This window comes from Hyperolius riggenbachi, chromosome 3 (assembly GCF_040937935.1).
Source record: "Hyperolius riggenbachi isolate aHypRig1 chromosome 3, aHypRig1.pri, whole genome shotgun sequence".
Taxonomy (NCBI): domain Eukaryota; kingdom Metazoa; phylum Chordata; class Amphibia; order Anura; family Hyperoliidae; genus Hyperolius; species Hyperolius riggenbachi.
In genome coordinates this window covers 96,748,681-96,776,197 of record NC_090648.1, presented here as the reverse complement: position 1 = coordinate 96,776,197, position 27,517 = coordinate 96,748,681, and the positions used below count along the sequence as shown (strand labels likewise).

Sequence of the window (27,517 nt, the reverse complement as noted above, 5' to 3'; positions counted from 1 at the left end):
AATGAGAATGTCAACTGATAGCCATTCACAAACTGTGATCCAAGGCTTCAGCATCCGAGTTAAGTGAATGGCGCAGTGGACTGTCACTTTTGGGGTGATTAACCAGTTCCAGAGCAAAGTTGTCCTTGAAGACGTCTTCATGGTGAATCCGGTCAGGGGACATTTGAGCAGCAATGCTCTGTGGCTGTGCACTCTGCATGAGAGTGGCGATTGCAGGAAATTGAGAACAGATGTGGATGATTACAGCTGGAAAATGTGATCATGAAAGTTTGAAATTCTTGTCCGTTCCATTTCCAGTCATTAAAGCATAATAGCGCACAGATATTATACAGAGGCATTGATACTTGGAGCAGGATCAAGCAACCTGGGCAGCTGGGCACATTCTTTTGTGGGTTGATGCCAATTACAAAGCACCATCATATAGAAATCTATGTCCTGCTGGTGGCTGTCAGTCTCTGATAGGAGTAGATTTCTCAACTATTCATCACTTGATGCAGACTAAACAATGTCAGAATGGGGAGTCCCCCAGCCTACCAATCAACCCATTAATGATGACTTTACATTTTCTGCAACTAGGAGTCCCAACTGTTTATGCCTTACGGCAGGCTTTCTCAACCAGGGTTCCTTGAGGACTCTGCAGGGATTCCTTGGCATTTTACCCCATCGTGGGGGAAGTATAATAGAGCACACTATAATAGGTGATACTGTAAGAAGAAGCACTAAATTGGGGGGTCAGGAGACAGTATAATGAGTGGCAGTGTAATAGGAGATAGTGAAATTAGCAGCCTAACCTATTTAAAGACCATGCCTCCTGAAAAATAAATGCAGGGGTTCCTAGAGACCAAAAAATTGTTTGCAGGGGTTCCTTGAGATCCAAAAGTTATTTACAGGGTTCCTCCAAGGTAAAAAAAAAAGGTTGAGAAAGGCTGCCTTACGGTGTGTACACACATCCAGTTTTGTTTGGCCAATTTTAACACGTTCAAGTAGTATGAGGGCCAACATACAGCAGTGCCCGATATCCGGCACCAGCAGGGATCACCTGATGCCCGGATACATGTGCTTGCCGGTTGCTTTAGCAAACGGCCTAAAAAGCACAAACTTCCCACGCTAAATACTTGTCAAGCCTCCACCAACGTCCAGCAGTCTTCCTGCAGCATCTAGCGGGCTCCTAGAGGCGTTACAGCTTCCCCCGTGCATGAAAGCCAGTATGTCACCTGGAGGCCTAGTAAGTATTTTAAAAGCCTCAAAACCTGCCGAAAGCAAAGTCCCCATTATTCCTCTGGCAAATCTGTTAGTTGAGACTTCCATTTGTCCGAGTTCTGTATAACGGAATTATAGTATTTTAAAGTGAATCTGTATTAAAAAAAATTGCCCCTGGGGGATACTCACCTCGGGAGGATCCAGAGGCTTCCCCCGTCCTCCTCTATCGCACGGTGGTAGAGGTCCACGAACAGTGGCCATGCAAATATTTACCTTCCCGGATCCAGCGCAGACGCAGTAAGTTGCCTGAGCAGTAGAGCAGACCCGACTGGGATCGGGTATTTCCGAGCAAAGAGCCGCAACAGCGCCCCCGCTGGAAATGGGAAAGGTAAATATTGCACAACCTGACAAATTGTCGGCTGTGCATTCCGAGGGCCAGAGCGAGACCGCCATAGGACGGAGGAGGACAGGGGAAGCCGCAATAGGATTTAGAGGCTTCCCCCTCCCGAGGCAAGTACCCCCCAGGGGCACTTTTTTTTAGTACAGAGGCTCTTAAATACTTTATAATAGTATTTTAAATACTATAAACAGATTGTGTCGGTAAGCTCTCATACAACACCCATACTACGCGGAAGTGGTCATATTGGCCAATTGGATGTGTGTACACACTTTGAATTAATTCTATATGATCGATCTATTACCTGGAAAGCAGAGAGTTTTAGGAACATTTAATGAAACCAAGTAAGACCAGAGGCCAAGCCTTGCCCACTGCAGCTGGCTGCTGATTAGTGTTGGGGGTCGAATTTGGGATATTGAATTCAGAAACACAAATTATCCCGAACACCGCACTTCAGCACCCGAGCAAGTGGACAGGGTCACGGGGAGTTCACTAACTTGCGCATCACATGACTCCGTTGCTTCCTCCTTGCATGAAAACTAAAAGCGCAAGTGACTGATCTCCCCGTGACCCTGCCCACTTGCTCGAGTGCTGACATGTGGTTTTCTGGCTTATTCAGGTTTCAGAATTCAATATCCTGAATCCGAACTTCAACACTACCGCTGATATACTGCTACTTGACAAGCAGCACATCCAGCCAAAACAAATTAACAGCAATAGATTGGTAAATGGGTTTTTTCTCACCTGTAGGCACTGTACTTATGGATAGCTCTGTTCACATTCCGTTCATAATTTGCCAGTTCTGAAAATGTAGATGCAAGGACAAACAAATCTGAAAGCAAGTACTGAAAACACACACTTTATACAACTAACATATAACTCAGGTGAATTATATCACTGAAGTTTATTTATGGCTAAAAATGTAGCGTGTGGTGACAATAAAACATAACATTCCCCCCTCCCCAATGTTTGTCCCTCGGGTCCCCAATATGCGTACATTTGAAAACGGCGCCGGGAGACTTGGGCGCAGGATACAGCTGATATATGGCTGATCCTGCTTCTGCACAAGTCCGGGCCGTGTTAATTTCTATTCCCCCTCCAGGCGCCATGGATAGTGGGGGAATTATATAATTCGGCTTCCAGCGATTACTGGAGACCGAATTATTGTGTTTTTTAAGCAACTTCAGCTCAGTCTTCTGACGGCGCCGACGTTACTCACTGAGCGCCGCTACAGACTGATTCCCATTATAGTCTATGGCGGCGCTGGCTGCGCCCAAATCTAGCAGCGCTGAAAAGCACTGCTTCGCCCAATACTGCCTTTCTTGGTTAGTCATTTGTCATGAATTATGTATATTGTATATTGGTGTACACAATTGTCTGTATTATTATGTACCCCATGTTTCTTTCTTACTTTGTACAGCGCCACGGAATATGTTGTCGCTTTATAAATCAATAATAATAATAATTATAATAATAGGGACCCTTCTCCCTGAATTCAGCTGCCAACCTAAGACCAGTAAGCTGACACCATCTGCCCCACAGCTTCCACTGCGGTTTTGTGCATGTTTTTAGGGCCTGAGCCCACTAACGCAGTTGTGTCCGCTTTTCAGCAGCACATCAATAATACAGATGCTGAAAAGCGGACACAACTGCGTACAACTGCGTACAACTGCGCACAACTGAGTTAGTGTGCTCAGGCCCTAAGCTATATTTCATATGGTGATTTTTCAGTGCTCAAAGTTAATTTCTGTGGAAATTGATCAAATTAATTTCAAAATCGGATGAGATTTGTTACGCAACAAATGCAATTTTTCTGCGTTTCCATTGACTTGCATTACATGTGAATCACACATGGCACACAGAAATTAAAAAAAAACAAAAACAAAAAAAAAAACTAAAGAAACACTGAAAAATGTATTTTGCATTACATGTACAATGAGCATAAAATTGTGATACAAGTGTGAACAGCTAATAAAGCAAGCCCAATCAGACATCCAATTAACCAAATCATCTAACTGAAGTGCATTAGCGAACGATAAATCACTTCTTCTGATTGCTTATGGGATATTATCAATAAAACCATTAACCCTCCTGGCGGTTTATCAAAATCCGCCAGAGGGCAGCAAAGTCATTTTTTTAAAGACAAGGTCTCGCTACATGATAGCCGCTGCTCAGCGGCATCCCCCCAGCCCCTCGAGATCCCGTGGATTGGAGGACTCCAATCCACCCCACAGCGCTGCCTGGCACTGATTGGCCAGGCAGCACACGGGGTCTGGGGAGGGGGGGCACGGCGCGACGAATAGCGGCGGATCGGCGGGTAGCGGCGGCGATTGCATTACACACGCAGCTAGCAAAGTGCTAGCTGCGTGTAGCAAAAAAAATTATGCAAATCGGCCCAGCAGGGCCTGAGCGGTGCCTTCTGGCGGCATAGCCCGAGCTGAGAAGGTTAAGCTGCAATATTGGTTGAAAAATAATCAATAGTTTCTTCAATCAAATACTGAATGAAACAAAAATAGAGTGATAATTGAATAGTGTATGGCCAGCTTAAAGGTGCCTACACACTTAAGCCTGGGACCCACTAGGACGTCTTCAGCAGCGGTATATACTCTCTAGAAATCACCAGCGATTCCAAATGACCTTTGCAGCTGAAAGTGAATGGGCATGATCCCACAGGAGCGATTTGCTGAAATCGCAATCACTCTGAATGCAGCATGTTCAGAGCAATTTGAGCCCACAATCGCTTTCCCTGAAATTGCTCTGCATTGAAGTGGCAAAAACTGCACTCAAAAACGCTACCATTTTGCAATCACAAGTAGTTCTAAGGTGCCCATACATCTGGCAATGGTGGGCAGATTGGACCAAGAGACAGATCTCTTTCTTATTGAATTGTGATCAGAGAGAGATCCTCTTGCTGCTAAACGCGGCGTGCTGTTTCCTGATCGATTTCAGCGTGAAATCTCTTGGGAATTGGCCTTGTGATGCCGCATTCAGGCATCCGCTGCGTAATATGTTGGCGCTTTATAAATACAAATAATAATCCCCCAGTGCCTGTGCATTTATACTTTACATATCACGCCATCCATGGACTATCCGCAGTATTTACACCCCATGTGACTATGGGGATTTAGTATATGAGGCGTTATGTGGGGAGCCAATGCGGAAATACAGTGCAGACACTCGGGGACGGCGTGAGGTAAAAAAATATATGCAGAGGCACAGGGGTGGGAGACATAAAACATTTGGGGGGTCAACAGCCACCAAGTCGACAGTTGTATGGCCACCTATAGAGTTGCACCACAATAAGCAATGCAGTGCTGCAATTTGATAGAATTCATGCTGAAATCAACAGAATATCCATGGTAAGATTGTGGAAGGAACAGACCTCTCTCTGATCAGATTCAGATCAGAGAGGGATCTATCCTTTTGCCACATTGAGTGGCCATCTATAAACAGCAGCTGTCTTATTATCACCATATACATTCATTCACCATGCACAGCACACGTTCCCCATGCACAGTACACAAGGCACCATTCTGGGTGCTCTGTGCAGAGACTAGCTGGTATACGTAGAGCTGGCTGCACTGCATTAGACTGGGTGCACTGTGCTGGGTTATTGTGAATGGTGTATGTCCCATGTTACCATTGTCATTGCTCTGTTATATATGGACACAACATTCTCACCTATGAGGAAATCGGTTATCCCCTCGTTCAGCGTCTCTTGGGGCGCTTTTCTCTTGCTCATTTTTTTAGCCGGTGTTTAGGACCCTCTCACTGGCACCGGTAATAACTCCAGACCCCGGCTTCAAGCTTCTCCAATCTCCAGGCCGCAGGGCGCAGCGAGTGACACGCCAGCAGGGCGCGATGACGTACAATGATTAGTATACGAACTCGACTAGGTTTTTCGGCGCCATCTGCTGGCAGCTGTGAGAAGAACAGCACGTACTTAGTTGCTGGGGTTGGAGTAGGCTACAATGGTGATGGCTAGGGAAGCTAAATTAGGAAATTATTACGTATATATTATTATAGTATGAAAAGATTTGATGTGTAAAATTCGCAGTACATAAGGGTCCAATAAACCTCTGAAGAAAACTAAGCCTGAATAAGGAGAGTAGGCTGGGGGAAAACCAGAGCATGGTGGTGCCTGACATTTTTGGTTGTGAAAATGGTGAGCCTATATTAAGCCCGGTTCACATGTGGGATACAAAAACAATCCGTTCACATCCGTCCGTCCGTTCACATGGTTCCGCAGCACCAGTTTGTTCAAACTAGTGACCGTTCTAAATAGAAAACACACTTTGTGGGTGTAGGTCTTGGGGGGATGTGGGAAAACGGAAGCATCGGAACGGAAACAGAGTGGCAATGTGAAAACGGATCCGATCGACCAGTGATCAGATCAGTTTTCACAGATCCGTTTGCCACTCCAATGCAAGTGTGAACAGGGCTTAATTTTGAGGAGGAGCATGGTGCTACCCAGTGGCGTAGCAATAGCTGGTGCAGAGGTAGCGACCGCATCAGGGCCCTTGGGCCAGAGGGGCCCCGAAGGGCCCTCCCTCAACTACAGTATTAGCTCTCTATTGGTCCTGTGCTCATAATAATCACTTCTATAGATACTATGAATAGTGGTAATCAAAACTGCTCCCCATCCCCTTCTTGCTCCTTTGACACTGTAGTTGCCATTGACAGGTTTTAAGGCGCCATATGAATTGTTGTTATGGGGGGCCCCATTGTAAAACTTGCATTGGGGCCCACAGCTCCTTAGCTACACCACTATGCTATTTGGGGTACACATTTCTACCTATATGTTATTTAGGCATTAAAGTGCTGTTTAAAAATGAAATCCATATGGCAGACTTCATATCTGTCTCATTTCAGATGTCTAGAATACCCGAGGTGAAGTGTTTTATACAAATTGAAGCTTCAGGTATGTATGGGCATTACTCCTTGTGCCCACCGCTTCCCTCATTCACCTGCATCTCCCTCCATTCTTGTTTAAAAGCCCCCATTAGGTGTGGCAAGTTGTCCAGGTCGTGCTTTACTATGCAAGCGCTGGCCCGGGCTAGACCATGACGCTTCCAGGGATGGGAGCAAGATGAAGGACACGCCCTTCTGTGCCAGCACTTGTGCAGTAGTGCATACCTGCCAACATTTTGAGGTGAGAATGAGGGTCATTTAGGCCACACCCCTGCCATGCCCCTAATCACATCCCAGACACATCCCTTGTAATGCAAACCATAAAGATATAATTGAAAAATATGCAGTTGTATAATTCAAACCACACTGATTCTTTCTATCCTGGTTCATTTTCCTTTATAATAACATTTGAAAACAAGAAATATATCGATGTAAAGGATATAAATAACATTTAGAGTATATTAAAGACATTTTTTTCAGTGGAAAAGTACATATATTTACATAGATCTGTGCATGAGACCTGAAAGAGGGACAAATGAGGAAGAAAGAGGGACAGAGTCCCCAAAGAGGGACTGTCCCTCCAAAAGAGGGACAGTTGGGAGCTATGGTAGTGCACAACCTGGCAGACTTGGCACACATGCAGTAGAAGTAAAAAGTATGTGAACCCTTTGGAATTATATGGATGTCTGCACATATTGGTCATAAAATGTGATCTGATCTTCATCTAAGTCACAACAATAGACAATCACAGTCTGCTTAAACTAATACCACACAAATAATGACTCCCGCAGCAACTTATCTGAGCCTGGATGCTTGCTAGACGTGTGCTCCGCCTGATGGCATAGAAGAAAGTATGCAGATATTGTAATCTTAGAACAAAGGTAGTGTTTATTGCAGATATGCATCCAACTATATGGCATACAGAGTCAAACAATCAGTAGTGGCATACCTTTACTGTGTTCATGGTGGCAGCGGGTAACAGAGGTGGGAGTGAGGGAAGACGGTGGGCCTAGCGACGGGCGTTTCGCATCTTGAACGGACGCTTGGTCACGCTTCGTTCCACTGAAGGGCGGCATTAAACAGACCCAGCATATACGCGGGATACCCCGCCCATGCTGTGACGTCATGCCGCCTCTATTTGATTGGAGCTCGTAACTCACATGTGTAAGACCCCAGGAGGTGACGTCGGACGGAAGCCGGCAGGGATAGGCGTGTGCGACAGTAATGCTCATCTGAGCTAGGATATCCGAGTTACTCGGATATCCTAGCTCTTTTTTCACTATTCGAGCTCGAATACCGAGCTCGAATAGTATTAGCTATCCGGGCTGTGCTATCCGAGCGCACTCGGATAGCAAGCAGCTATCCGGAGATATCCTAGCTATCCGAGCTCGGATAGCGTCACGAGCTCGGATAGCGTCACGACAGACGTCACCTCGAGTCCTCACAAGCGAATCAGAGGGCTCCCAGCCCTCTGACTGCAGCCAATCACAGAGGGGGAGCCTGGCCAAGCCCCCCTCTATAAATAGCGGACGCCATCTTGCCTCACTCGTCCTGCTTGCGACTTACTGACTGATAGTACTGAGAGACTGCTCCAGTGCTTTTTGTCTGTGTGCAAGTGCATTGCTATTGTTCTAAACCTAGCGTTTTTACACTCCAACACTTGATATTCAACTGTATTGCTTTGTATTGTAGATAGATTGTATTTTAGGCAGTTTAGTTTGGGTGATTACTAGGGGGACTAGGGAGGGAGAGAGACTGTCACTGGTGCTGCTGCAGGCCTGCAGCCAGCAGCTAGGCCCTGTGCCTAGGCAAGGCAGCCTGCCCTGCTCTGTGCTCTAGTCTCTAGTTACCTTACCTGTGCTATCACCTGTCCTACTCTACTCCTGTACTACTACTACTTCTGTGTTAGATAGATTTGTACTATTTTGTAGTTAGCAAGGCCCAGCTTTACTGCTATACCTGTCCTGCTGTATCTGCTCTCTGTAATCTAGTCACACCTGTTGTATTATTTAGCTAGATTCTTCTATTGTTTAGTTAGTAGTACTGTAGTGTACTGTACTCTAGTCTGTGTATAGGTACCGTCCGTCACCGCGTTACCTAGGGTCTTTGTGTGCGCAGTGCACATCTGCGCTGTCCGCACCCTCTCGTTAGTGCTACACTCGTCCTATTGTTTATATATTACTTCTATTGTGTATTCGCTGACTTGTACTGTAGTCTGTGTATAGGGACACCGTCAGTCAGCGTCAGCTAGAGTCTTTGTGTGCGCAGTGCACACTCTCTCTTTAGCGCTACACCGATCTCTGCTGTAGAGTACACCTGTCCGTCACCTCACCTTTTTTTCATTTGTATAATATTGAAAATATACAATGTCTGGCACTGGCAGCTGCGGTTTGGGCAGGGGCAGCAAGGGCATCGCCAAGAGAGGAGGTCGTGGGCGTGGCAGCCGCGCCACCACCACCATGCGCAGTTCTGCGTCTGCACCAGTGGCTATTCCGCCTTGGCCGCCCAACAGCTGGGAGTCACGCTGCAGAGACACAGCAGCAGCAGCGTGTGGCCCAGATGTTCCTCTCACCGCCAGGTCGTAGCCGTCCTATTGAGGAGAAGGACGCAGACGCTGTGGTGGAACTGATGGTGGATGAGCAGGCCACCATTAGCTCTGGAACCGAGTCCTCCACCCCCGCCACCACTCCTGTTCACAAGGGCAGCAGCAGCCGACCAGCACTGCCTGGGGAGCAGGAGGAGGAGAAGGAGTGCAGTTCTCCAGCCCCAGCGGGCGACATCAGCACCCTGTCACTCAGCACCTTGTTATCCCCAAGCGCAGTAGGGTTATGGGATGCTGTTGCGGAAGAATTGGCGGAGGAAGGAATGCTCATGGGCACTTTAGGGGATGATGCTTTGGACAGTCAGACAGCGGTGACTGTCCATCCGCCCATGCATGCAGAAGGGGAGTTTGGGGGATCCCAGCAGGACATGTTTGCGGAGGGGGAGGATGATGATGACACTGTGAAGGACAAAGACTGGTTGCCAGGTCCTGGTAGTGGGGATGTCATCAGCTCTGAGGAGGAGGAGGATGCGTCTGCGGGCCTTGCTAGAAGGATCAGCATCGCAGGCATGGGCAGGATCACAAGTGGGCGTGGTATGCAGGCCACACAGCGTGCTGATCAGGAGACGAGTTCTGCCAGTGCCACCACCAGCCGCACCAAGAACCCCCCCAACCACCACAGGGAGACCAGCGGCAGCAGCACCTTCCAGCCGAAGGGGCAACTTCACCTCCCCAATATGGAATTTTTTCACCCTTCCATATTTGGAGTGCAAGTATGCCACCTGCAACCAGTGTCGCAAGCAGCTCAGCAGAGGGAAGGAGCCCTCTGCGTTTGGCACCACCTCTCTGGTAAACCATCTTGCAGGGAAACACTTTCACGAGCATGAGGAGTTCGTGAAGTTGAAGGAAGCTGGCAGTGGCAGTGGCAGACCCGCCACCACTGCGAAGCCGTCGGCAGCAGGAGTGCGACAGCAACGCACTGCTCCTCCTCCGTCTGCAACTCCTGCCGCCGACACTAAGGCCTGTTCTGGCAGCCAGTCCTCAGTGGCCTCCTCTGCTCCCTCCACTGCTTCCCGTGCCAGCAAATGGCCTTGCCAGACCCTGCTCAGCGACACCTTCCAGGGGGTGGTCAGGGTTCTGCCTCCCTGCAGCCGTCGCGTGCGTCAGCTGAACGGCTTTCTGGCACGGGCCATGTGCTCCCAACTCCTGCCTTGTGCAGGAGGGGAGCGACATGCGTGCGCTCCTGATGTGTGCAGCCCCTGATTGGCCAATCCCCAGCCGACATTATTTTGCACGCACGGCCATCCCTGCACTTCACCGCTCTGTGATGGCCAATGTCGAGAGAGGGCTGGAGCACGCAGTGGGTCAACGGGTCCACGTCACCATGGACTCGTGGAGCAGCCGGTTTGGGACAGGCCGCTATCTGTCCTTCACCGTGCATTGGGTCAGCTTGGTGGAAGGGGGTGAGGAGGGGGGAGCAGCATCGGGCACTGTCAGAGCAGCAGCACCAACAACGCAGTGGGTGGTGCCACCATGCAAGGTCAGCGGAACAGCAGCAGGTTCCTCTGATCCGCTTCCATCCTCCGGCACACCAGCCCAAACCCCCCGCCTCAGCAGCAGCGTGAAGCCCCGCCACTGCCAAGCGCTGCTGGAATTGGTCAGCCTGGGGAAGACCAAACTGACGACGAACCACGTCCTGGCCAAACTCCGAGAGCAGGAGAGGAATTGGCTGACCCCCAGAGGCCTCAGAGTCGGAGAGGTGGTGTCCGACAATGGGGCAAACCTGGTTGCTGCCATCAGCAGGGGAGACCTGACCCACATCCCCTGCCTGGCGCATGTCCTGAACCTGGTAGTCCAAAAGTTCCTGCGGACCTACCAGGGGATGGACCGACTCCTTGAGGCGGCAAGGAAGGTTGTGCGTCACTTCCGGCACTCGCCTACAGCCGTGGCGAGCCTGGAAGAGGTGCAGAAGGAGCAGCACCTGCCACAACACCGGCTCATGCTCGATGTTCCAACTCGCTGGAACTCCACTCTGGCGATGTTGGAGCGTCTGGTTGAACAGAGGCAGGCGGTCAGCCAGTACGTTGCACGAGCAACAGTTGCCTCCCTCACTGCAACTGGGCGTGCCGCCACCAACCTCCCATCCATCATCTCCACGGAGGACTGGGGGCACATGCAGCAGGTGTGCTCAGTCCTGGCACCCTTCCTGCAGGCCACCAACATGGTGAGCAGGGACCATGCAATGGTGTGCGAGTGGGTCCCCTTGGTGTGTGTGCTGGACAGGGCCCTGTATGCACTGGTGGAAGAGGGAGCAGCAGCCTTGGACCAGCAGGAGCTGCAGGTAGCTTCACAGGCCACCTCTGAGGAGGAGGAGGGCTTGGAGTTGGTTTGAGGTCCCTGACCTTGCTGCTGATGAGGGGGAGCAGCAGAGCGCAGCTGGACTGGTGCGGGGGTGGAGAGAGGATGAGGTGGAGGAGGCAGAGGAGGACAGCAATGTCGGCTCTGGGGCTGCCGATGATGTGCCAACAGACGTGGCCAGACTCTTCCCAATGGCAGCGCACATGCTGAGGTGCCTGCGCAAGGACCCAAGGGTGATCCAGATGAAGCAGAGGGAGGACATTTGGATCTTCATGATGCTGGACCCACGTCTGAAGGGGAAGCTCAGCCAGTTCCTGCCTGCAGGAGGAGACCGTGCGCAACAATTGAGGGATTTGCAGCTGTCCCTCTGCATCCACCTCTGCTGTGCCTGCATCCACCAGCAGCAAGCGCACGCGCACCACAGACCTGCTGTCTCTGACCCAAGAGCTCTACATGAGTGTAGAGCTGCCAAAGACTAGAGAGGAGGTGCCTGCAGCAGCATCCTTCTCCAGTCACAGGCAGCGCTTGACCCGCATGGTGGCTGACTACATGGGGTCCTTCAGCGGGCTTGACAGCGTGGCCCCTGTTGATCCCATGGAGTATTGGGTGAAGCACCTGCCGATCTGTAGCGAGCTTGCGCAGTACGCCCTGGAAGTGCTCTCCTGCCCCCCCTTCCAGCGTACTGTCAGAGCGTTGCTTCAGTTCAGCCGGTGGAGTCGTCACTGAGAAGCGATCTCGTTTGTCTCACAAGTCTGTGGACAGACTGACGTTTCTCAAAATGAACCAGGCTTGGGTGGAAGGCGAATTCATGGCCCCTGTTGTCGGCGAGAGGGGGACATGAAGTGACGACTGGCACACACACATACACCTGCTGCTGCTGTTGTATTTCATCCTGCTGTCTGTGTCTCCACTGCCAGGGAACACATCACAAGGTGCTGCTGCCCATGCGCCACCAGCTATTACGCTCAACAATAGCTGCACTAATTTAAAAAAAAAATTGTAATTATTTTAGAGGTGTCCGGGTTGAAAATTGTGCTGTCCCAATTGTGTATTGGACACAATGTGGGCTTCACGACCGCTGTCTGGAACCTCATGCTGTGTATTTAAGGCCCTGGAACCACCGCTAGGAACCAGGGCCTACTATGTCTCGCTGCCTGCCCTCCTGCCTGCTGCCAAATGCCAGTCTGCCACACACTTATCCTCCTCGCGCTGCCTGCTGTTATATTTCCTCCTGCTGTCTGTGTCTCCTCTCCACTGCCAGGGAACACATCACAAGGTGCTGCTGCCCATGCGCCACCAGCTATTACGCTCAACAATAGCTGCAATAATTAAAAAAAAAAATTGTAATTATTTTAGAGGTGTCCGGGTTGAAAACTGTGCCGTCCCAATTGTGTATTGGACACAATGTGGGCTTCACGACCGCTGTCTGGAACCTCATGCTGTGTATTTATGGCCCTGGAACCACCGCTAGGAACCAGGGCCTACTATGTCTCGCTGCCTGCCCTCCTGCCTGCTGCCAAATGCCAGTCTGCCACACACTTATCCTCCTCACACTGCCTGCTGTTATATTTCCTCCTGCTGTCTGTTTCTCCTCTCCACTGCCAGGGAACACATCACAAGGTGCTGCTGCCCATGCGCCACCAGCTATTACGCTCAACAATAGCTGCAAAAAAATTGTAATTATTTTAGAGGTGTCCGGGTTGAAAACTGTGCTGTCCCAATTGTGTATTGGACACAATGTGGGCTTCACGACCGCTGTCTGGAACCTCATGATGTTCATTTACGGCCCTTGTACCACCGCTAGGAACCAGGGCCTATTATGTCAGTCACATCACACTGCCTGACACACATTACTCCTCCTCCTGTAGCTGCATTGAGCTTCTGCTGTCTGTGTGCTGCTACCACTGCCAGGGAGAACAGAAGAAGAACTATTTTCTGCTGCCACCTGCCCACCCACTCTCCTACCGAGTACCGACCGACTATTACCACACACTACAAATAGCTGCAAGCCTGCAACTACTTCCTCCTCCTGCTGATGTCTGTGTTTTACCACCACCAGGGTACACAGAAAAAGGCGCTGTGGCTTGCAATGTGCCACTACCTACCTATTATGCCATCAACACAAATATAACTATGGTGTTATTAAAATAAAATATTTCCACAAATGAAGTAAAAAAAAATATTACAAAAGAAAGGAAAACCAAGACACATAATATAATGATAGAGAAGAAGAGGAAGAAGAAGATGAAGAAGAAGAAGAAGATATAGAAGAAGAAGATGAAGAAGATATAGAAGAAGAAGATATAGAAGATATAGAAGATGAAGGCGATGAAGAAGATATAGAAGAAGAAGATATAGAAGAAGAAGATATAGAAGAAGAAGAAGAAGAAGATATAGAAGAAGAAGATATAGAAGAAGAAGATATAGAAGAAGATGAAGAAGAAGAATAAGATGAAGAAGATATAGAAGAAGAAGATATAGAAGAAGATGATGAAGAAGAAGATATAGAAGAAGAAGATATAGAAGAAGAAGATATAGAAGAAGATGAAGAAGATATAGAAGAAGAAGAAGATATAGAAGAAGATGAAGAAGAAGAAGAAGATATAGAAGAAGAAGATATAGAAGAAGAAGAAGATATAGAAGAAGAAGAAGATATAGAAAAAGAAGAGGAAGAAGAAGATATAGAAGAAGAAGACGAAGAAGATATAGAAGAAGAAGAAGAAGATATAGAAGAAGATGAAGATGACGTAAATGAAGACTGTTACAACAACCATTTTGGACACACCTTCTCATGCAAACAATTTTCATGAAGTTAATTTACTATTTTTGAGACCTTTTTTATAACTACTACATCACCACATAATCACTTGATGTTTTTCTTCATAAAAAAGGTGGTTTCATGCATCATTGACCTCCAATACAAGTTTTACAAGCTATTTAAGGCCAGCTCGAATATTTTACTCGAATACAGACTCGGATAGTGACGTCGGATATCCGAGGCCGAATCGGATATTCGATTACATCGGATATTGAACTTCGAGTGAATTCGGATAGTTTACTATCCGAATTCGACCAAACTCGAATAGGATAATGAGGTATCCGATCAACACTAGTGTGCGACCAAAAGGTGGCATAACATGTGCTCCAGACTCATTCTGGAACGCATGACGCACCGCACGTGCGACTCAATGGTCGCAATAGCCGCAAGCGACCAGCAGACCCTGGATCCCATGTGCACTGGGCAAATTCACCAGTAGAGTGCGCTCAAGCCCAACGTGGGCCAAAGAGGCTCCTTCACTGCCGAAGTCCACATTTATGCAACCAAACATATATTTTAGAACGGGGCATATGTCACCATAATGGGACCTCCCACGCAAGTCATCCAACATTTAAAGTGCTATATGTGCATTTTAGAAAGGGAGGGGTATATGGGACGTAGTGTACAGGAATATAGGTTGGACAATACATATACAGTTGCAACTCAATGGAACCCACCAAACCTATATCTACAAATGGAAAGGATGGGAAAGGGTACAGGCAACACTGGATGAACTCCTAAACTAAGGATTTTAAAGAGAACCCGAGGTGTGTTTAAAGAATGTTATCTGCATACAGAGGCTGGATCTGCCTATACAGCCCAGCCTCTGTTGCAATCACAAACCCCACTAAGGTCCCCCTGCACTCTGCAATCCCTCATAAATCACAGCCGTGCTGTGAGGCTGTGTTTACATCTGTAGTGTCAGTCTCAGCTGCTCCCCCGCCTCCTGCATACCTCCGGTCCCTTCCCCCGTCCCTTCCCTCCAATCAGCAGGAAGGGAAGGGATGCAGGCGGGGACTGGAGTTCTGCAGGAGGCGGGGAGAGCAGCAGACTGACACTATAGAGATAAACACAGCCAGCTCTGACAAGCTGTTTGTCAGCAGCGTGGCTGTGATTTATGAGGGATTGCCGAGTGCAGGGGGACCTTAGGGGGGTTTGGGATAGCAACAGAGGCTGGGCTGTATAGGCAGATCCAGCCTCTGTATGCAGATAACATTCTTCAAACCCACCTCGGGTTCTTTTGAAGAAGGCAATTACACCAAGCTTTGCTTTTTTAGTAGGAGGGCTTTTTGGTTCCTTTTATCCCCCTATACATTCCTAGTAGTTTAGGTCACCCTGAGCTGCTTGGTTACTCTGTTGTACTCGTCCAAGCCCTATTTCATACAGCCTTATCAATCCCTGCCATGTACTGATGAGGACCAAAAGTCCGAAACAGGCTGTCTACATGTGGGTTTGATATGGCTGTGTAAAACTCAAAGCTATAGGCTTGCTATACACCAGCGGTTCTGGATGCTTGCTTGGCTTACCAAGGGTGAAAAGGAATAATTTGCATATTTAGTAGTAGTGCATTGTAGGTAACCACAAATGTTCATTTATAACTGAATTATTGCAAATTTCCTTCTGTTTTAAGAAGGCAATTACACAAAGCTTTGCTTTTTTAGTAGGAGGGCTTTTTGGTTCCTTTTATCCCCCTATACATTCCTAGTAGTTTGGGTCACCCTGAGCTGCTTGGTTACTCTGCTAAACTAAGGAGAAAAGGGGAAAAGAGGATAGCACACATTTTTCCATAATTTCTATGCATACAAAATTCTAACAACATGTCACAGACACAGACAACTAACCTAAAACACGTAAATCACCTAGGAGAGACATGAATATCCCTGATGGCTCTAAGTAAGGGTCTAGCATACTCGCTAGCACTATTCTATCATTAAGGCATATCGGGCCAAGAGCCTCTGTTTTCAAGATCAGTTTGGTTTCTCTTCTAAGAAGCATTTTGTCCCAATCCTCTCCTCTTCTGGGGCACTCAACTTTCTCTAAACCTGCAAATCTCAAACCTGCTGTTTTTCCAGCATGCTCCTCCCTCATATGGTTAATAAACCGAGCACAGCCCTTTCCAGTTTTAATGGAGCCCAAATGTTCATCAATCCTCTTTTTCAGAGGGTGAGTAGTTTGGCCTATGTAAAACCATTTACACAGGCAAATGAGCACATAAACAACGTACTCAGTTTGGCAAGTAATAATGGCTCTTTTGATGGCTACATCTGGCTCAGTTAGGGGTTGATACACTAAGCTACATTGCTCAAGCAACGCAGCTTAGTGTGGCAGCGCAAGTAAAATTTGCAAAGTAGGCACACTACTGCTGTAGCGGCTGCCTGTCACCTGACAGGCAGCCTATTGGGCTAAAAGTGCGGGTATCTCGTCCTACAAAGTGAATCAGCCCCTAAGTCAGCTAGCTAATTGTACAAGCTGTTAGTCGGTATTTCTCCTGTCTGGCTCTCGGGGAAATTGCTGATTTTGCTGAAACCCAAGAGAAGCTGAAGACGTGTCTGACACTTCTGCTGCCCAGAGCATCAACTGTATACACATCACCATGGAAACAGGGACGTGAGCCCTCTGCTGCGCATGCATACTGTCCCAGTTTGAAACATATTGTATTGCTCTCACAGAATTACATTGTATGCAGTGTTTATGGCTCTCTCAGCCAAAAAGGTTCCTGACCGCTGGTGTACATGAAGAAAACTGAAGAAAATACACCTTTATTTCCAAATAAAATATCGTCGCCATACATTATACTAGGGATATAATTGAAATGTTGAAATAGCTGAGACAAATGGGCAAATAAATTGTGTGGGTTTTATCCACAGTAGCACGTTTTATTTTGAAACTATAATGGCTGAAAACTGAGAAATACGTTTTTTCAACAAAAAAAAATTAGTATTGTTCCCGTTAAAATGCATATAGAATAAAATAATTCTTAGCAAAAAGTACCACTCAAAGAAAGCCTAATTGGTGGCAAAGAAAAACAAGATATAGATTATTTCGGTGTGTTAAGTAGTTAATATTATTTATTGTATTTACAAAGCGCCAACATATTACGCAGTGCTGGACAATCAATACATACAATGATATAAAGGATGACAGACGTAACAAGGTTATACAACCTAGGACAAAGTTATACAAGGCAAACGGTACAAGATATATGATCATGCAATTTTGGGCTGGTTAGGTAGGCCCAGTAATAAAAGTACGAGGTTGTCATAGGAAGGTAAGGCAAGGTAATTACGAAGAATCTGGGCCTGTTCTCTCATGACGCAACGTGAAACATTTGCATCAGGCGCAGCATTTTTGTTCTGTCTTTACACTAACAGCTGTAAAGAAACCAAGATCAGCAGCACCACTCTTGAAGAAGTAGCTCTTTATTCAGACACGTAATTAAAATCACATGCCTAAAAATGGGCTTAGATGCAGCTACAGCCCACTGTTTTGAATTCTTCTTTGTCAAGCTGCAAGCTCATAATGACATGTTAGATAGACACACCACTTTATATACTCCTGGTCAGATACAAACTGACCAATCAGGCATACTATCTAAAAAGAGCGACCAATCAGCAGGTTCCTGTAGTAAGAAGGACCTGATGGGGAATTGCAGATAAAAATAGAACTCCCTCTAACATCACCAATGATATCACTTAGGGGAGGTAATCACTGGTAAAGGAGAGTAGGCTTGGCCAAAAAAAACAACTCCCAGCCAATGAGGGTTGTAGGTTACTGGACAGTGTAATGGTCAAAGGCTCTGTCTTTGACACAGGAGACCAGGGTTCAAATCCTGGCTCCACTTGTTCAGCAAGCCAACTCAACAGATGACCCCAGAAAAGTCTCCCCAACACCACCCACAAAGCACGCCACAGCCCTGGCGTACCGAGTCCGCCAATAAAAGCTCATCTTTTAGTAGGTCGCCCACCGCCAATCGGAAGTAAAAACGCCTAAAAATAACGCATAAACGCAAAAAGACTGCGTATTCATGTAAAAATAACTCATAAGAATACACATACAAACCGTTAACACGTAAAAACGTATGCAAAGAATCCAGTACACCCATTGGAGTCCAAAATGGCAGGAGAAGATAGACCAAGCCAAAAAGTGAAAAAAATAACAAGGAATCTGCTGAGTGATCGCTCATAATAAAGATACTATCAAATTCAATACAAAATACAAAAAGGCATAGAAAGTGAGGAAAAAACAGGCAATATGCACACCAAAACTAGATAATTCCATGTGTGCAGCTACCCCAACCCTCACAAAATACGGTAAGCAGCACCAGCCCACACACCAACGGCCACATCAAAGACGAGGTTTTTTTTTTTTGGCAGATTCGGGGCGCTGGCTTTGTGGGCGGTGTTGGGGAGACTTGCCTGGGGGCTCCTGTTGAGTGGATGTTGGCTTGCCGAGCAGGTGGAGCTGGGATTTGAACCCTGGTCTACTGTGTCAGAGACGGAGCCTTTGACCATTACACTGTCCAGTAACCTACAGCCCTCATTGGCTGGGAGTTGTTTTTTTTGGCCATGCCTACTCTCCTTTACCAGTGATTACCTCCCCTAAGTGACGTCATTGGTGATGTCAGAGGGAGTTCTATTTTTATCTGCAGATCCCCATCAGGTCTTCCTTACTACAGTAACCTGCTGATTGGTCGCTCTTTTAGATAGTATGCCTGATTGGTCAGTTTGTATCTGACCAGGGGTATATAAAGTGGTGTGTCTATCTAACATGTCATTATGAGCTTGCAGCTTGACAAAGAAGGATTTGAAACAGCGGGCTGTAGCTGCGTCTAAGCCCATTTTTTTGGCATGGGATTTTAATTACGTGTCTGAATAAGGCTGGTTTCACACCAGGACGTTGCGTTTTAGGGGACGTTATGGTGGCATAACGTGCCCCTAACGCAACGCCTGGTGCTATCTGCTTCGGACATCAGAGTGAGCCGTGTTGTGCAGCTCACTCTGGCGTCCGTGATGCCGTGATGCGTACTCTTGTGCGCATGCGGCATCACGTGGTCCCGCCGGCCAATCGCCGCACAGAGCGGCCGCTCCAGGAAGTAAACACTGCACATCACTGAGTGCAGTGAATATTAATTAGCCATGTGCCTGGCCGCTCTCCGCTCCTCCCCAACGTTACTGAGCATGTGCAAACAGTCTAACGCGGCTCTGCCGCTTACAAAGTACTGCATGCAGTACGTTATATTATGGTGCAGCGTTACACTGTAACGCAACGTGGGCACTGTGAACAGCCCATTGATTTTTCATTGCTGTGCGGTGGGGTGCGTTACAAGCTGCTCTAACGTGCGCCTGTAACGTCCCACTGTGAAACCAGCCTTAAGATCTATTTCTTCAAGAGTGCTGCTGCTGATCTTGGTTTCTTGAATCAGTGACCCTTGGGCATCAGGGTCATATCGGCTTTAGCACACTCCTATCTCCATTGGAGTGCTTGGTTTAACACTGTGTGACACTAACAGCTGTAGTCAGAGTAGGAGGTGAAAGGAGAGCGAGCGAGTGAGCGAGCTGAAGAGGTAATTATTGAGAAAAGCAGCTTGTTGTGCTGTGTGAGGAGTCTGACAGTGAGTGAGGAGGGGGAGGCAGGAGAGCAGCAGTGTTTCATTACACTTGCACAGCAGAAGGGAAGATTTGACACTGCTGTCCTGACACAGGAAGAATGAACTGGCTGAGGGTGAGCAATTTGTTTATCACAAACTTACAACCAGCCAGTGTGCAATTGTGTTGAGCTGCAGCATGTCATGTGAGAACATTAAATGAAGCACAGTAAATTTTTGGGTGCAGGGCAATCATTCCAAATCGGGGAGGGGGGGGTAATGCATCCTCACAAGTTTGCCTAGAACCGGCCCTGCGAGGAATACACTTTTCACATTAACAACTCATTTTTTTTAATTTAACCTAAAAATGTAAAAATGGGTATTTATTTAAACAACCTCAAGTTTAGACAGAAATAAAAGAGTGAACAGTCCTTATGTGTGATGATGAGCACAAAAAGCCAAAACTTGCTCACCGAATGTCCTAATTTGATGAGTGAACTATGAAACTATGAATAAACAAGTAACATTTTGAGTTTCTGTTTCTATTCCTCAGAACCACGTCTGAGGGGGCTGTGCCAACTGAACAATAAAACCCATGAGACACATAGCAACCTGAATCAGTGTGGAAGAGAGGATTGGAATACAACACAAGACATCTGGCCGTGGTTAAAGAGAAAGAAAAGGTAGGAAAGTACAGGATGGCTTCTCTCTATGAAGGCTGGTACTGAGAGAACATTAATATTATAAGTATTTATATAGCACCAATGTCTTGCACAGAGTATATTGTCTTGTCACTTAACTGGTTTCTCAGAGGAGCTCACAATCTAATCCTTGCCATAGTCATATGTCTATGTATTTATCGTGTAGAGTATGTATCATAGTCTAGGGATAATTTAGGGGAAAGCCATTTAGCTTATCTATATGTTTTTGGGATGTTGGAGGAAACTGGAGTACACAGACACGGGGGAACATACAAGCTCTGTGCAGATAGTGGGATTTGAACCAGGGACCCAGCACTGCAATGCAAGCATGCTAACCACTATCCCACCGTGTCCCACTCACCACTTTCCCACCGCCCTGAATGGCAGTTAGGATTTTTTTTTCATCTTGTAAAAAGAAGAGGAATTTGGTGATGATTGCAATTTTCTTGAATAATGTGTTTATAATGCTTCTGTGGGTGAAACAGATGTACTGATATCATTATCAGATGTACTGATATCAATGTTGTTTGTCAATTCCTGCACTATTGCACAATGCTACAGTAGCAATAAAAAGTATGATAAGGATTTCTGCACAAATTGGTCATAAAATGTGATCTGATCTTCAAGTCACAACAATAAACAATCATAGTTTGCTTAACCACTTCAGGACCACAGTGCTAAACCCCCTTAAAGTCCAGGCTATTTTTTCAAAATAGGCCACTGCAGCTTTAAGGCCAAGTTGCAGGGCCGCACAACACAGCACAGTAGTGATTCCCCCCCCCCCCCCCTTTTCTCCCCACCAACAGAGCTCTCTGTTGGTGGGGTCTGATCGCTCCCCGTATTTGTTTGTTATTTTATCAATATTTTTCTTATTTATTTTTGAATAAATTTAACTATTTCTTAATATTTTTTCCCTTCCCTCCCCCGCTCCCCGCAGCCAGCCAATCATGGCGATCGGCTGTCATAGGCTGCAGCCTATGAGAGCCGATCACTCTCTTGTGCCCCAGGGAGACAGCCGTGTCACACGGCGATTCCCAGTACAGAGCTGCTGCAGATCGCAGTGCTGTACTTAGTAAATAGATGGCAGTTTCGCCGTCTAACAGGCTCCGGGCACCAAGCAGGAGATGCGCACACGATCTCCTGCAATAGCCGGCCCCAGGACTTGACACCAATTGGGTTTAGGCAGTCCTGGGGCTGCAGCCGCGATCACGCCTGTTGGCGTGACGCGGTCTTGAGGTAGTTAAACTAATACCACACAAAGGGCTTGATTCACACTAAACCGTGACAAGTGATATAACGCATCACGATTTTCGTGCGCAATCGCGAATTTCCACACGAAAACGCATCCGTTTTCGCATGAAAATTCACGATTGTGCGCGACGATCATTATGCGCGTTATAACATGCACAAAACGCTAGCGTGAATGTAATAACAGTTAGCACAGTTTAGTGAATCAAGCCCAAATAATTAAATGTTTCCATGTTCTTATCCACAGTGTTGGTGGAAAAGGTATGTGAACCCTTGGATTTAAAGGGAACCAGAGACAATGCACCCTCATGTATTTTACCATATACATCAGTAGGAACATTAGAGAAAACACTCTGATTTATCCTTCACTGCTCAGCCTGCTTGTTATCAGCAGGGCCGGCCTTTGGTTTCACAGCGCCCTGAGCGTAACCAGATTTTGGTGCCCCCCCCCCCCCCAAATTCATCCTCTTCGCGTGTGAGAGCACCACACATGGGGGGGGATCTTTTTTCCTAAATACACTAAAGGGGGATCTGCGACTGCAAGACTAGTAGCCTAAGCCTATATACACTAAAGGGGGATCTGCCTACATATACAAGACTAGTAGCCTAAACAAACAAACACAGAACATTTATATCACGCTTTTCTCCTGGCAGACTCAAAGCGCCAGAGCTGCAGCCACTAGGACGCGCTCTATAGGCAGTTGTAGTGTTAGGGAGACTTGCCTAAGGTCTCCTACTGAATAGGTACTGGCTTACTGAACAGGCAGAGCTGAGATTCGAACACAGGTCGCCTGTATTAGAGGCAGAGCCCTTAACCATTACACTATCCAGCCACCAGATCCCCCCCTTTAGTGTATATAGGCTTTGGCTACTAGTCTTGCAGTCGCAGATCCCCTTTTAGTGTATTTAGGCAGCAGACCCAACCCATTAGTGTATCTAGCAGCATAAGCATATTCCCCCTGTAGCGTAGGAAGGTTGGGGAGCCTTACTTATTGCTGGTCGGTCTTCTCTTCTTACTGTCTGCAGAGCAGTCTGCAGACTTAGTGCCAGTGTAGGTGCCAGGATTCTGGGAGCAGGAGAGAAGGACTCGTCGTCACTCAGGACATTGTCACAGGGCTGAGTGGCACACGTGCTGCACGCTTCTCTACAGCAGCCTGTGGCTCAGCGCGCCTCCATCCATCCTGATTCCTGACATATAGCTATAATTCCCCCCAGTATAGGTAGCCAGGCATAGGTGACCCAGTAAAGGTAACCAGCTATAGATCCCCCCCAGTATAGGTTAGCCATGTAGGTGCCCCCAGTATAGGTTAGATAGGCATTTGTCCCAGCTATAGATTAGATAGGTAGCTGCCCCCAGTGTATAGGTTAGATAGGTAGGTACCTGCAATATAGGTTAGATAGGTAGCTGCCCCAGTATAGATTAGATAGGTAACTGCCCCCAGTATAGATTAGATAAGTAGATGCCCCCAGTATAGATTAGATAGGTAGGTGCCCCCAGTATAGGTTAGAGAGGTAGCTGCCCCCGGTATAGATTAGATAGGTAGCTGCCCCCAGTATAGATTAGATAGGTAGGTCCCCCCAGTATAGATTAGATAGGTAGGTCCCCCCAGTATAGGTTAGATAGGTAGCTGCCCCCAGTATACTTTAGATAGGTAGCTGCCCCCAGTATACTTTAGATAGGTAGCTGCCCCCAATACAGGTTAGATAGGTAGCTGCCCCCAGTATAGGTTAGATAGGTAGCTGCCCCCAGTATAGGTTAGATAGGTAGCTGCCCCCAGTATAGATTAGATAGGTAGGTGCCCCCCAGTATAGGCTAGATAGGTAGCTTCCCCCAGCGTAGGTTAGATAGGTAGGTGCCCCCAGTAAAGATTAGATAGGTAGCTGCCCCCAGTATAGGTTACATAGGTAGGTGCCCCCAGTATTGGCTAGATGGGTAGCTGCCCCCAGTATAGATTAGATAGGTAGGTGCCCCCCAGTATAGGTTAGATAGGTAGGTGCCCCCAGTATAGATTAGATAGGTAGCTTTCCCCCCCAGTATAGGTTAGATAGGTAGGTGCCCCCAGTATTGGCTAGATAGGTAGCTGCTCCCAGTATAGGTTAGATAGGTAGCTTCCCCCAGCGTAGGTTAGATAGGTAGGTGCCCCCAGTATAGATTAGATAGGTAGCTGCCCCCCAGTATAGTTTAGATAGGTAGGTGCCCCCAGTATTGGCTAGATAGGTAGCTGCCCCCAGTATAGATTAGATAGATAGGTGCCCCCCAGGATAGGTTAGATAGGTAGGTGCCCCTCAGGATAGGTTAGATAGGTAGCTGCCCCAGTATAGGTTAGGTAGGTGCCCCCCATGATGGAGTGAGGAGCCGCAGCCGCGGGGAGGGCAGCCCGACCTCTCCCTCCCTTCCTCTCCGGGCCACCCTCCGTGCTCCCCCCTCCTGCAGTCTGCAGCAGAGAGAACAACTCACCTCCCTGGTTCCGATCGCCGGCGGCTCTCATTTGCCGCTGGTCTCCTCTTCTACTGTACATAGTTACTGATACACACTAAACTTCCTGTTAAGCAGGAAGTTTAGTGTGTATCAGTGACTATGTATAAGAGGAGACCAGCGGCAGCTGCAAGTGAGAGGCGCCGGCAACCAGAACCAGGGAGGTGAGTTGTTCTCTCTGCTGCAGTCTGAGGGGGGAGCACGGAGGGTGGCCCGGAGAGGAAGGGAGGGAGAGGTCGGGCTGCCCTCCCCCGGCTGCGGCTCCCCCCTCCATCACGGTGGCCGCACGGGCATGTTTGCCCCCCATGCCCTATCACCCCAGCAGCGTCACTAGGGAGCGGAGCGAGACGGACCCAGCCGGGTCCGTCCGTATTAGAAACACAGGCGGCAGGAGTGCCCCCTGGAAGCCGGCGCCCTGAGCGATCGCACCGGTAGCTCAGGTCAAAGGCCGGCCCTGGTTATCGGTAACAGTAAAAAAGGGAGCAGTAGGCTAGTGGACAAATCGGGCGCCGCTATTCACTCCCACAATAAATATCGTTTACTGGGCGCCGAACGGGAAAAAAGGGCGCCCGAGAATAATAACGTTTTCCAACGGCGCCTGAAGATTTTTAATGTTTTATAACTGCTTGTGATGATTTACGTTTACTATTTCAATAAAACATTATTTTAAATGTTATCCCTTACTGTTTGTAAAACATTATTATTCACAAAATAAAGCGATCAGTACGTAACGTACATTGTAATATATTTTATCCCTTACTGTTTCTAAAACATTATTCTACACACAATACAGTGATCAAGGAGGGTCTTAGGTTTAGGCACCACCAGGGGGGTCTTAGGTTTAGGCACCATCAGGGGAGTCTTAGGTTTAGGCACCACCAGGGGGGTCTTAGGTTTAGGCACCACCAGGGGGGTCTTAGGTTTAGGCACCACCAGGGGGGTCTTAGGTTTAGGCACCAATACGGGGGTCTAGGGGTTAGGGGTAGGTACAGGGAGGGTTACTTACTAATTTTTTTTAAACGTTATTATACATTTCACTTTTTAAACGGAAGATTAACATTTACACAATTGGCGATTTCATGCACATTATTTAATGATTTATAACTTTATAAAAACGAATATTTAAACGAAATATAGTACATTATATGTTTAAACGTTATCCATGTTTATCGTTTAAAACCCCGCGCCCTTTTTTCCCAGCGCCCCTTTTTAACGTACGCCTGGTTATCAGCCCTGATAAAATGCCCGACTGAGTCTAGCTTTACTCAGGAATCATTATAGCTGAGTCTGTCTTCTCTGATGTCTTTTCAAGCCCAAGCCTGCCCCCTTCTGGCTCTGCTTTACTGCAGCATCACAGAAAGCTGTGATGAGATCGATGGGAGGAGCTGCTGATGTCAGGGAATGTTGAAAAACCTCTTTTTTATCTATATTTGTTAGTCATAAGAGGTTTTTAGAAATGGTAATATTTTGCACACAGCCCACTAAACAATATGCTTTTCTGATTAACTGTGTTGTGCATGGAGTTTTAGTTAAAAACACAAAAAACGGCACACCAGAACGGCGAAAATACCAGGTATAGTTTTTATTTTGTAAAATCTATTGGGGGATATGTTTCTTTTGTGCCAAAGCATTCATCTCTGGTTTCCTTTAGTAACTGGTTGAACCTCCTTTGGCAGCAATAACTTCAGCTAACCGTTTCCTGTAGTTGCAGATCAGATGTGCACAACGGTCAGGAGTCTTTTTTGAACTTTCATCTTTACAGAACTGTTTCAGTTCAGCAATATTCTTAGTATGTCTGGTGTAAATCGCTTTCTTGAGGTCATGCCACAGCATCTCAATCGGGTAGAGGTCAAGACACTGACTGGGCCACTTCAGAAGGCGCATTTTTTTCTGTTTCAGCCATTCTGTTGTTGATTTATTTCTATGCTTTGGGTCGTTGTCCTGTTGCAACACCCATCTTCTGCTGAGCTTCATCTGGTGGACGGATGGCCTTAAAGAGACTCCGTAACAAAAATTGCATCCTGTTTTTTATCATCCTACAAGTTCCAAAAGCTAATGTGTTCTGGCTTACTGCAGCACTTTCTACTATGACAGTCTCTGTAATAAATCAATGTACTTTTCCCCTGTCAGACTTGTCAGCCTGTGTCTGGAAGGCTGCCAAGTTCTTCAGTGTTGTGGTTCTGCTATGAACTCCCCCTTCCAGGCCCCTCTATGCACACTGCCTGTGTATAATTTAGATTAGGGCAGCTTCTCTCTTATCTTTTACAAGCTGGATAAATCATCCTCTGAGCTGGCTGGGCTTTCACATACTGAGGAATTACAGACAAGGGCAAAGCTGTTTGCAGGAAGAAAAGAGCAGCCTGACACTTCAGTGCATGAGAACTGCAGGGGGAAAGAAACACACAAATGATCTCTTGAGATTCAAAAGGAAAGCTGTATACAGCCTGCTTGTGTATGGATGTATTTTCTATGTGTGGACATACTGTACATCAACCTACTTCCTGTTTTGGTGGCCATTTTGTTTGTTTATAAACAAACTTTTTAAAACTGTTTTTAACCACTTTTAATGCGGCGAGGAGCGGCGAAATTGTGACAGAGGGTAATAGGAGATGTCCCCTAACGCACTGGTATGTTTACTTTTGTGCGATTTTAACAATACAGATTCTCTTTAAAGTGGACCCAAATTAAAAATACAAGATTACAGAAATAAAATCTATTTTCTAAATTATAATAATAAAAAGCAGCCTTTTTTCAGCTGCATCATGACAAATATAAAATATTTTACATTTATTGGAGGAACCCCTCCCTTCCTTTCATATTGCCGGGACAGAATCCGGCAAACTGGTGGAGTAGATTGTGTCCAGCAAAGGAGGAATTGCTAATGGCTGCCACCTGTATAACCCTAGTTATGAAAAGAGAAGGGTGAAATGCATGCACTGAAATGCTCATAGGCTTGAAGGAATGTTTATTTATCTTTGTATGTGTCAGAGTGGTGCAACTGAATATTTTGAATTAAAAAAAATGTTTGGTTTGGGTCTGCTTTAAGTTCTCCTGCAAAATGTCTTGACATACTTGTGAATTAATTTTTCCTTTGATGATAGCAATCAGTTCAGGCCCTGACGCAGCAAAGCAGCCTCAAACCATAATGCCTCCACCATCATACTTCACAATTGGGATGAGGTTTTGATGTTGGCGTGCTGTGCCTCGTTTTCTCCACACATAGTGTTGTGTGTTTCTTCCAAACAACTCAACTTTGGTTTCATCTGTCCACAGAATATTTTG

The 27,517-nt window shown here is 47.0% G+C and overlaps 2 protein-coding genes across 3 annotated transcripts in view; one reads left to right on the top strand and one right to left on the bottom strand.

Annotated features, from left to right (window-relative positions):
- Window positions 1-5,452, bottom strand: part of POLB (DNA polymerase beta) — a 35,238-nt gene extending 29,786 nt beyond the window's left edge. The window contains exons 1-2 of the mRNA XM_068274635.1: window positions 5,279-5,452; window positions 2,342-2,399 (exon numbers count right to left, since the gene is read on the bottom strand). Of these exons, the coding sequence (XP_068130736.1) occupies window positions 2,342-2,399; window positions 5,279-5,339 (119 nt within the window). The 5' untranslated portion in view covers window positions 5,340-5,452. The remainder of the gene's footprint in view (window positions 1-2,341; window positions 2,400-5,278) is intronic.
- A 68-nt stretch (window positions 5,453-5,520) lies between these two features.
- LOC137562862 (RING finger protein 112-like) overlaps window positions 5,521-27,517 on the top strand; it is an 80,282-nt gene continuing 58,285 nt past the window's right edge. The window contains exons 1-3 of one of the 2 annotated variants that reach the window (XM_068274633.1): window positions 5,546-5,571; window positions 6,470-6,518; window positions 20,364-20,493. The gene's annotated coding sequence lies outside the window, so the exon portion shown is untranslated. Of the gene's footprint in view, window positions 5,572-6,469; window positions 6,519-20,363; window positions 20,494-27,517 lie in introns of both variants that reach the window. The other variant, XM_068274634.1, reaches the window with a different exon arrangement.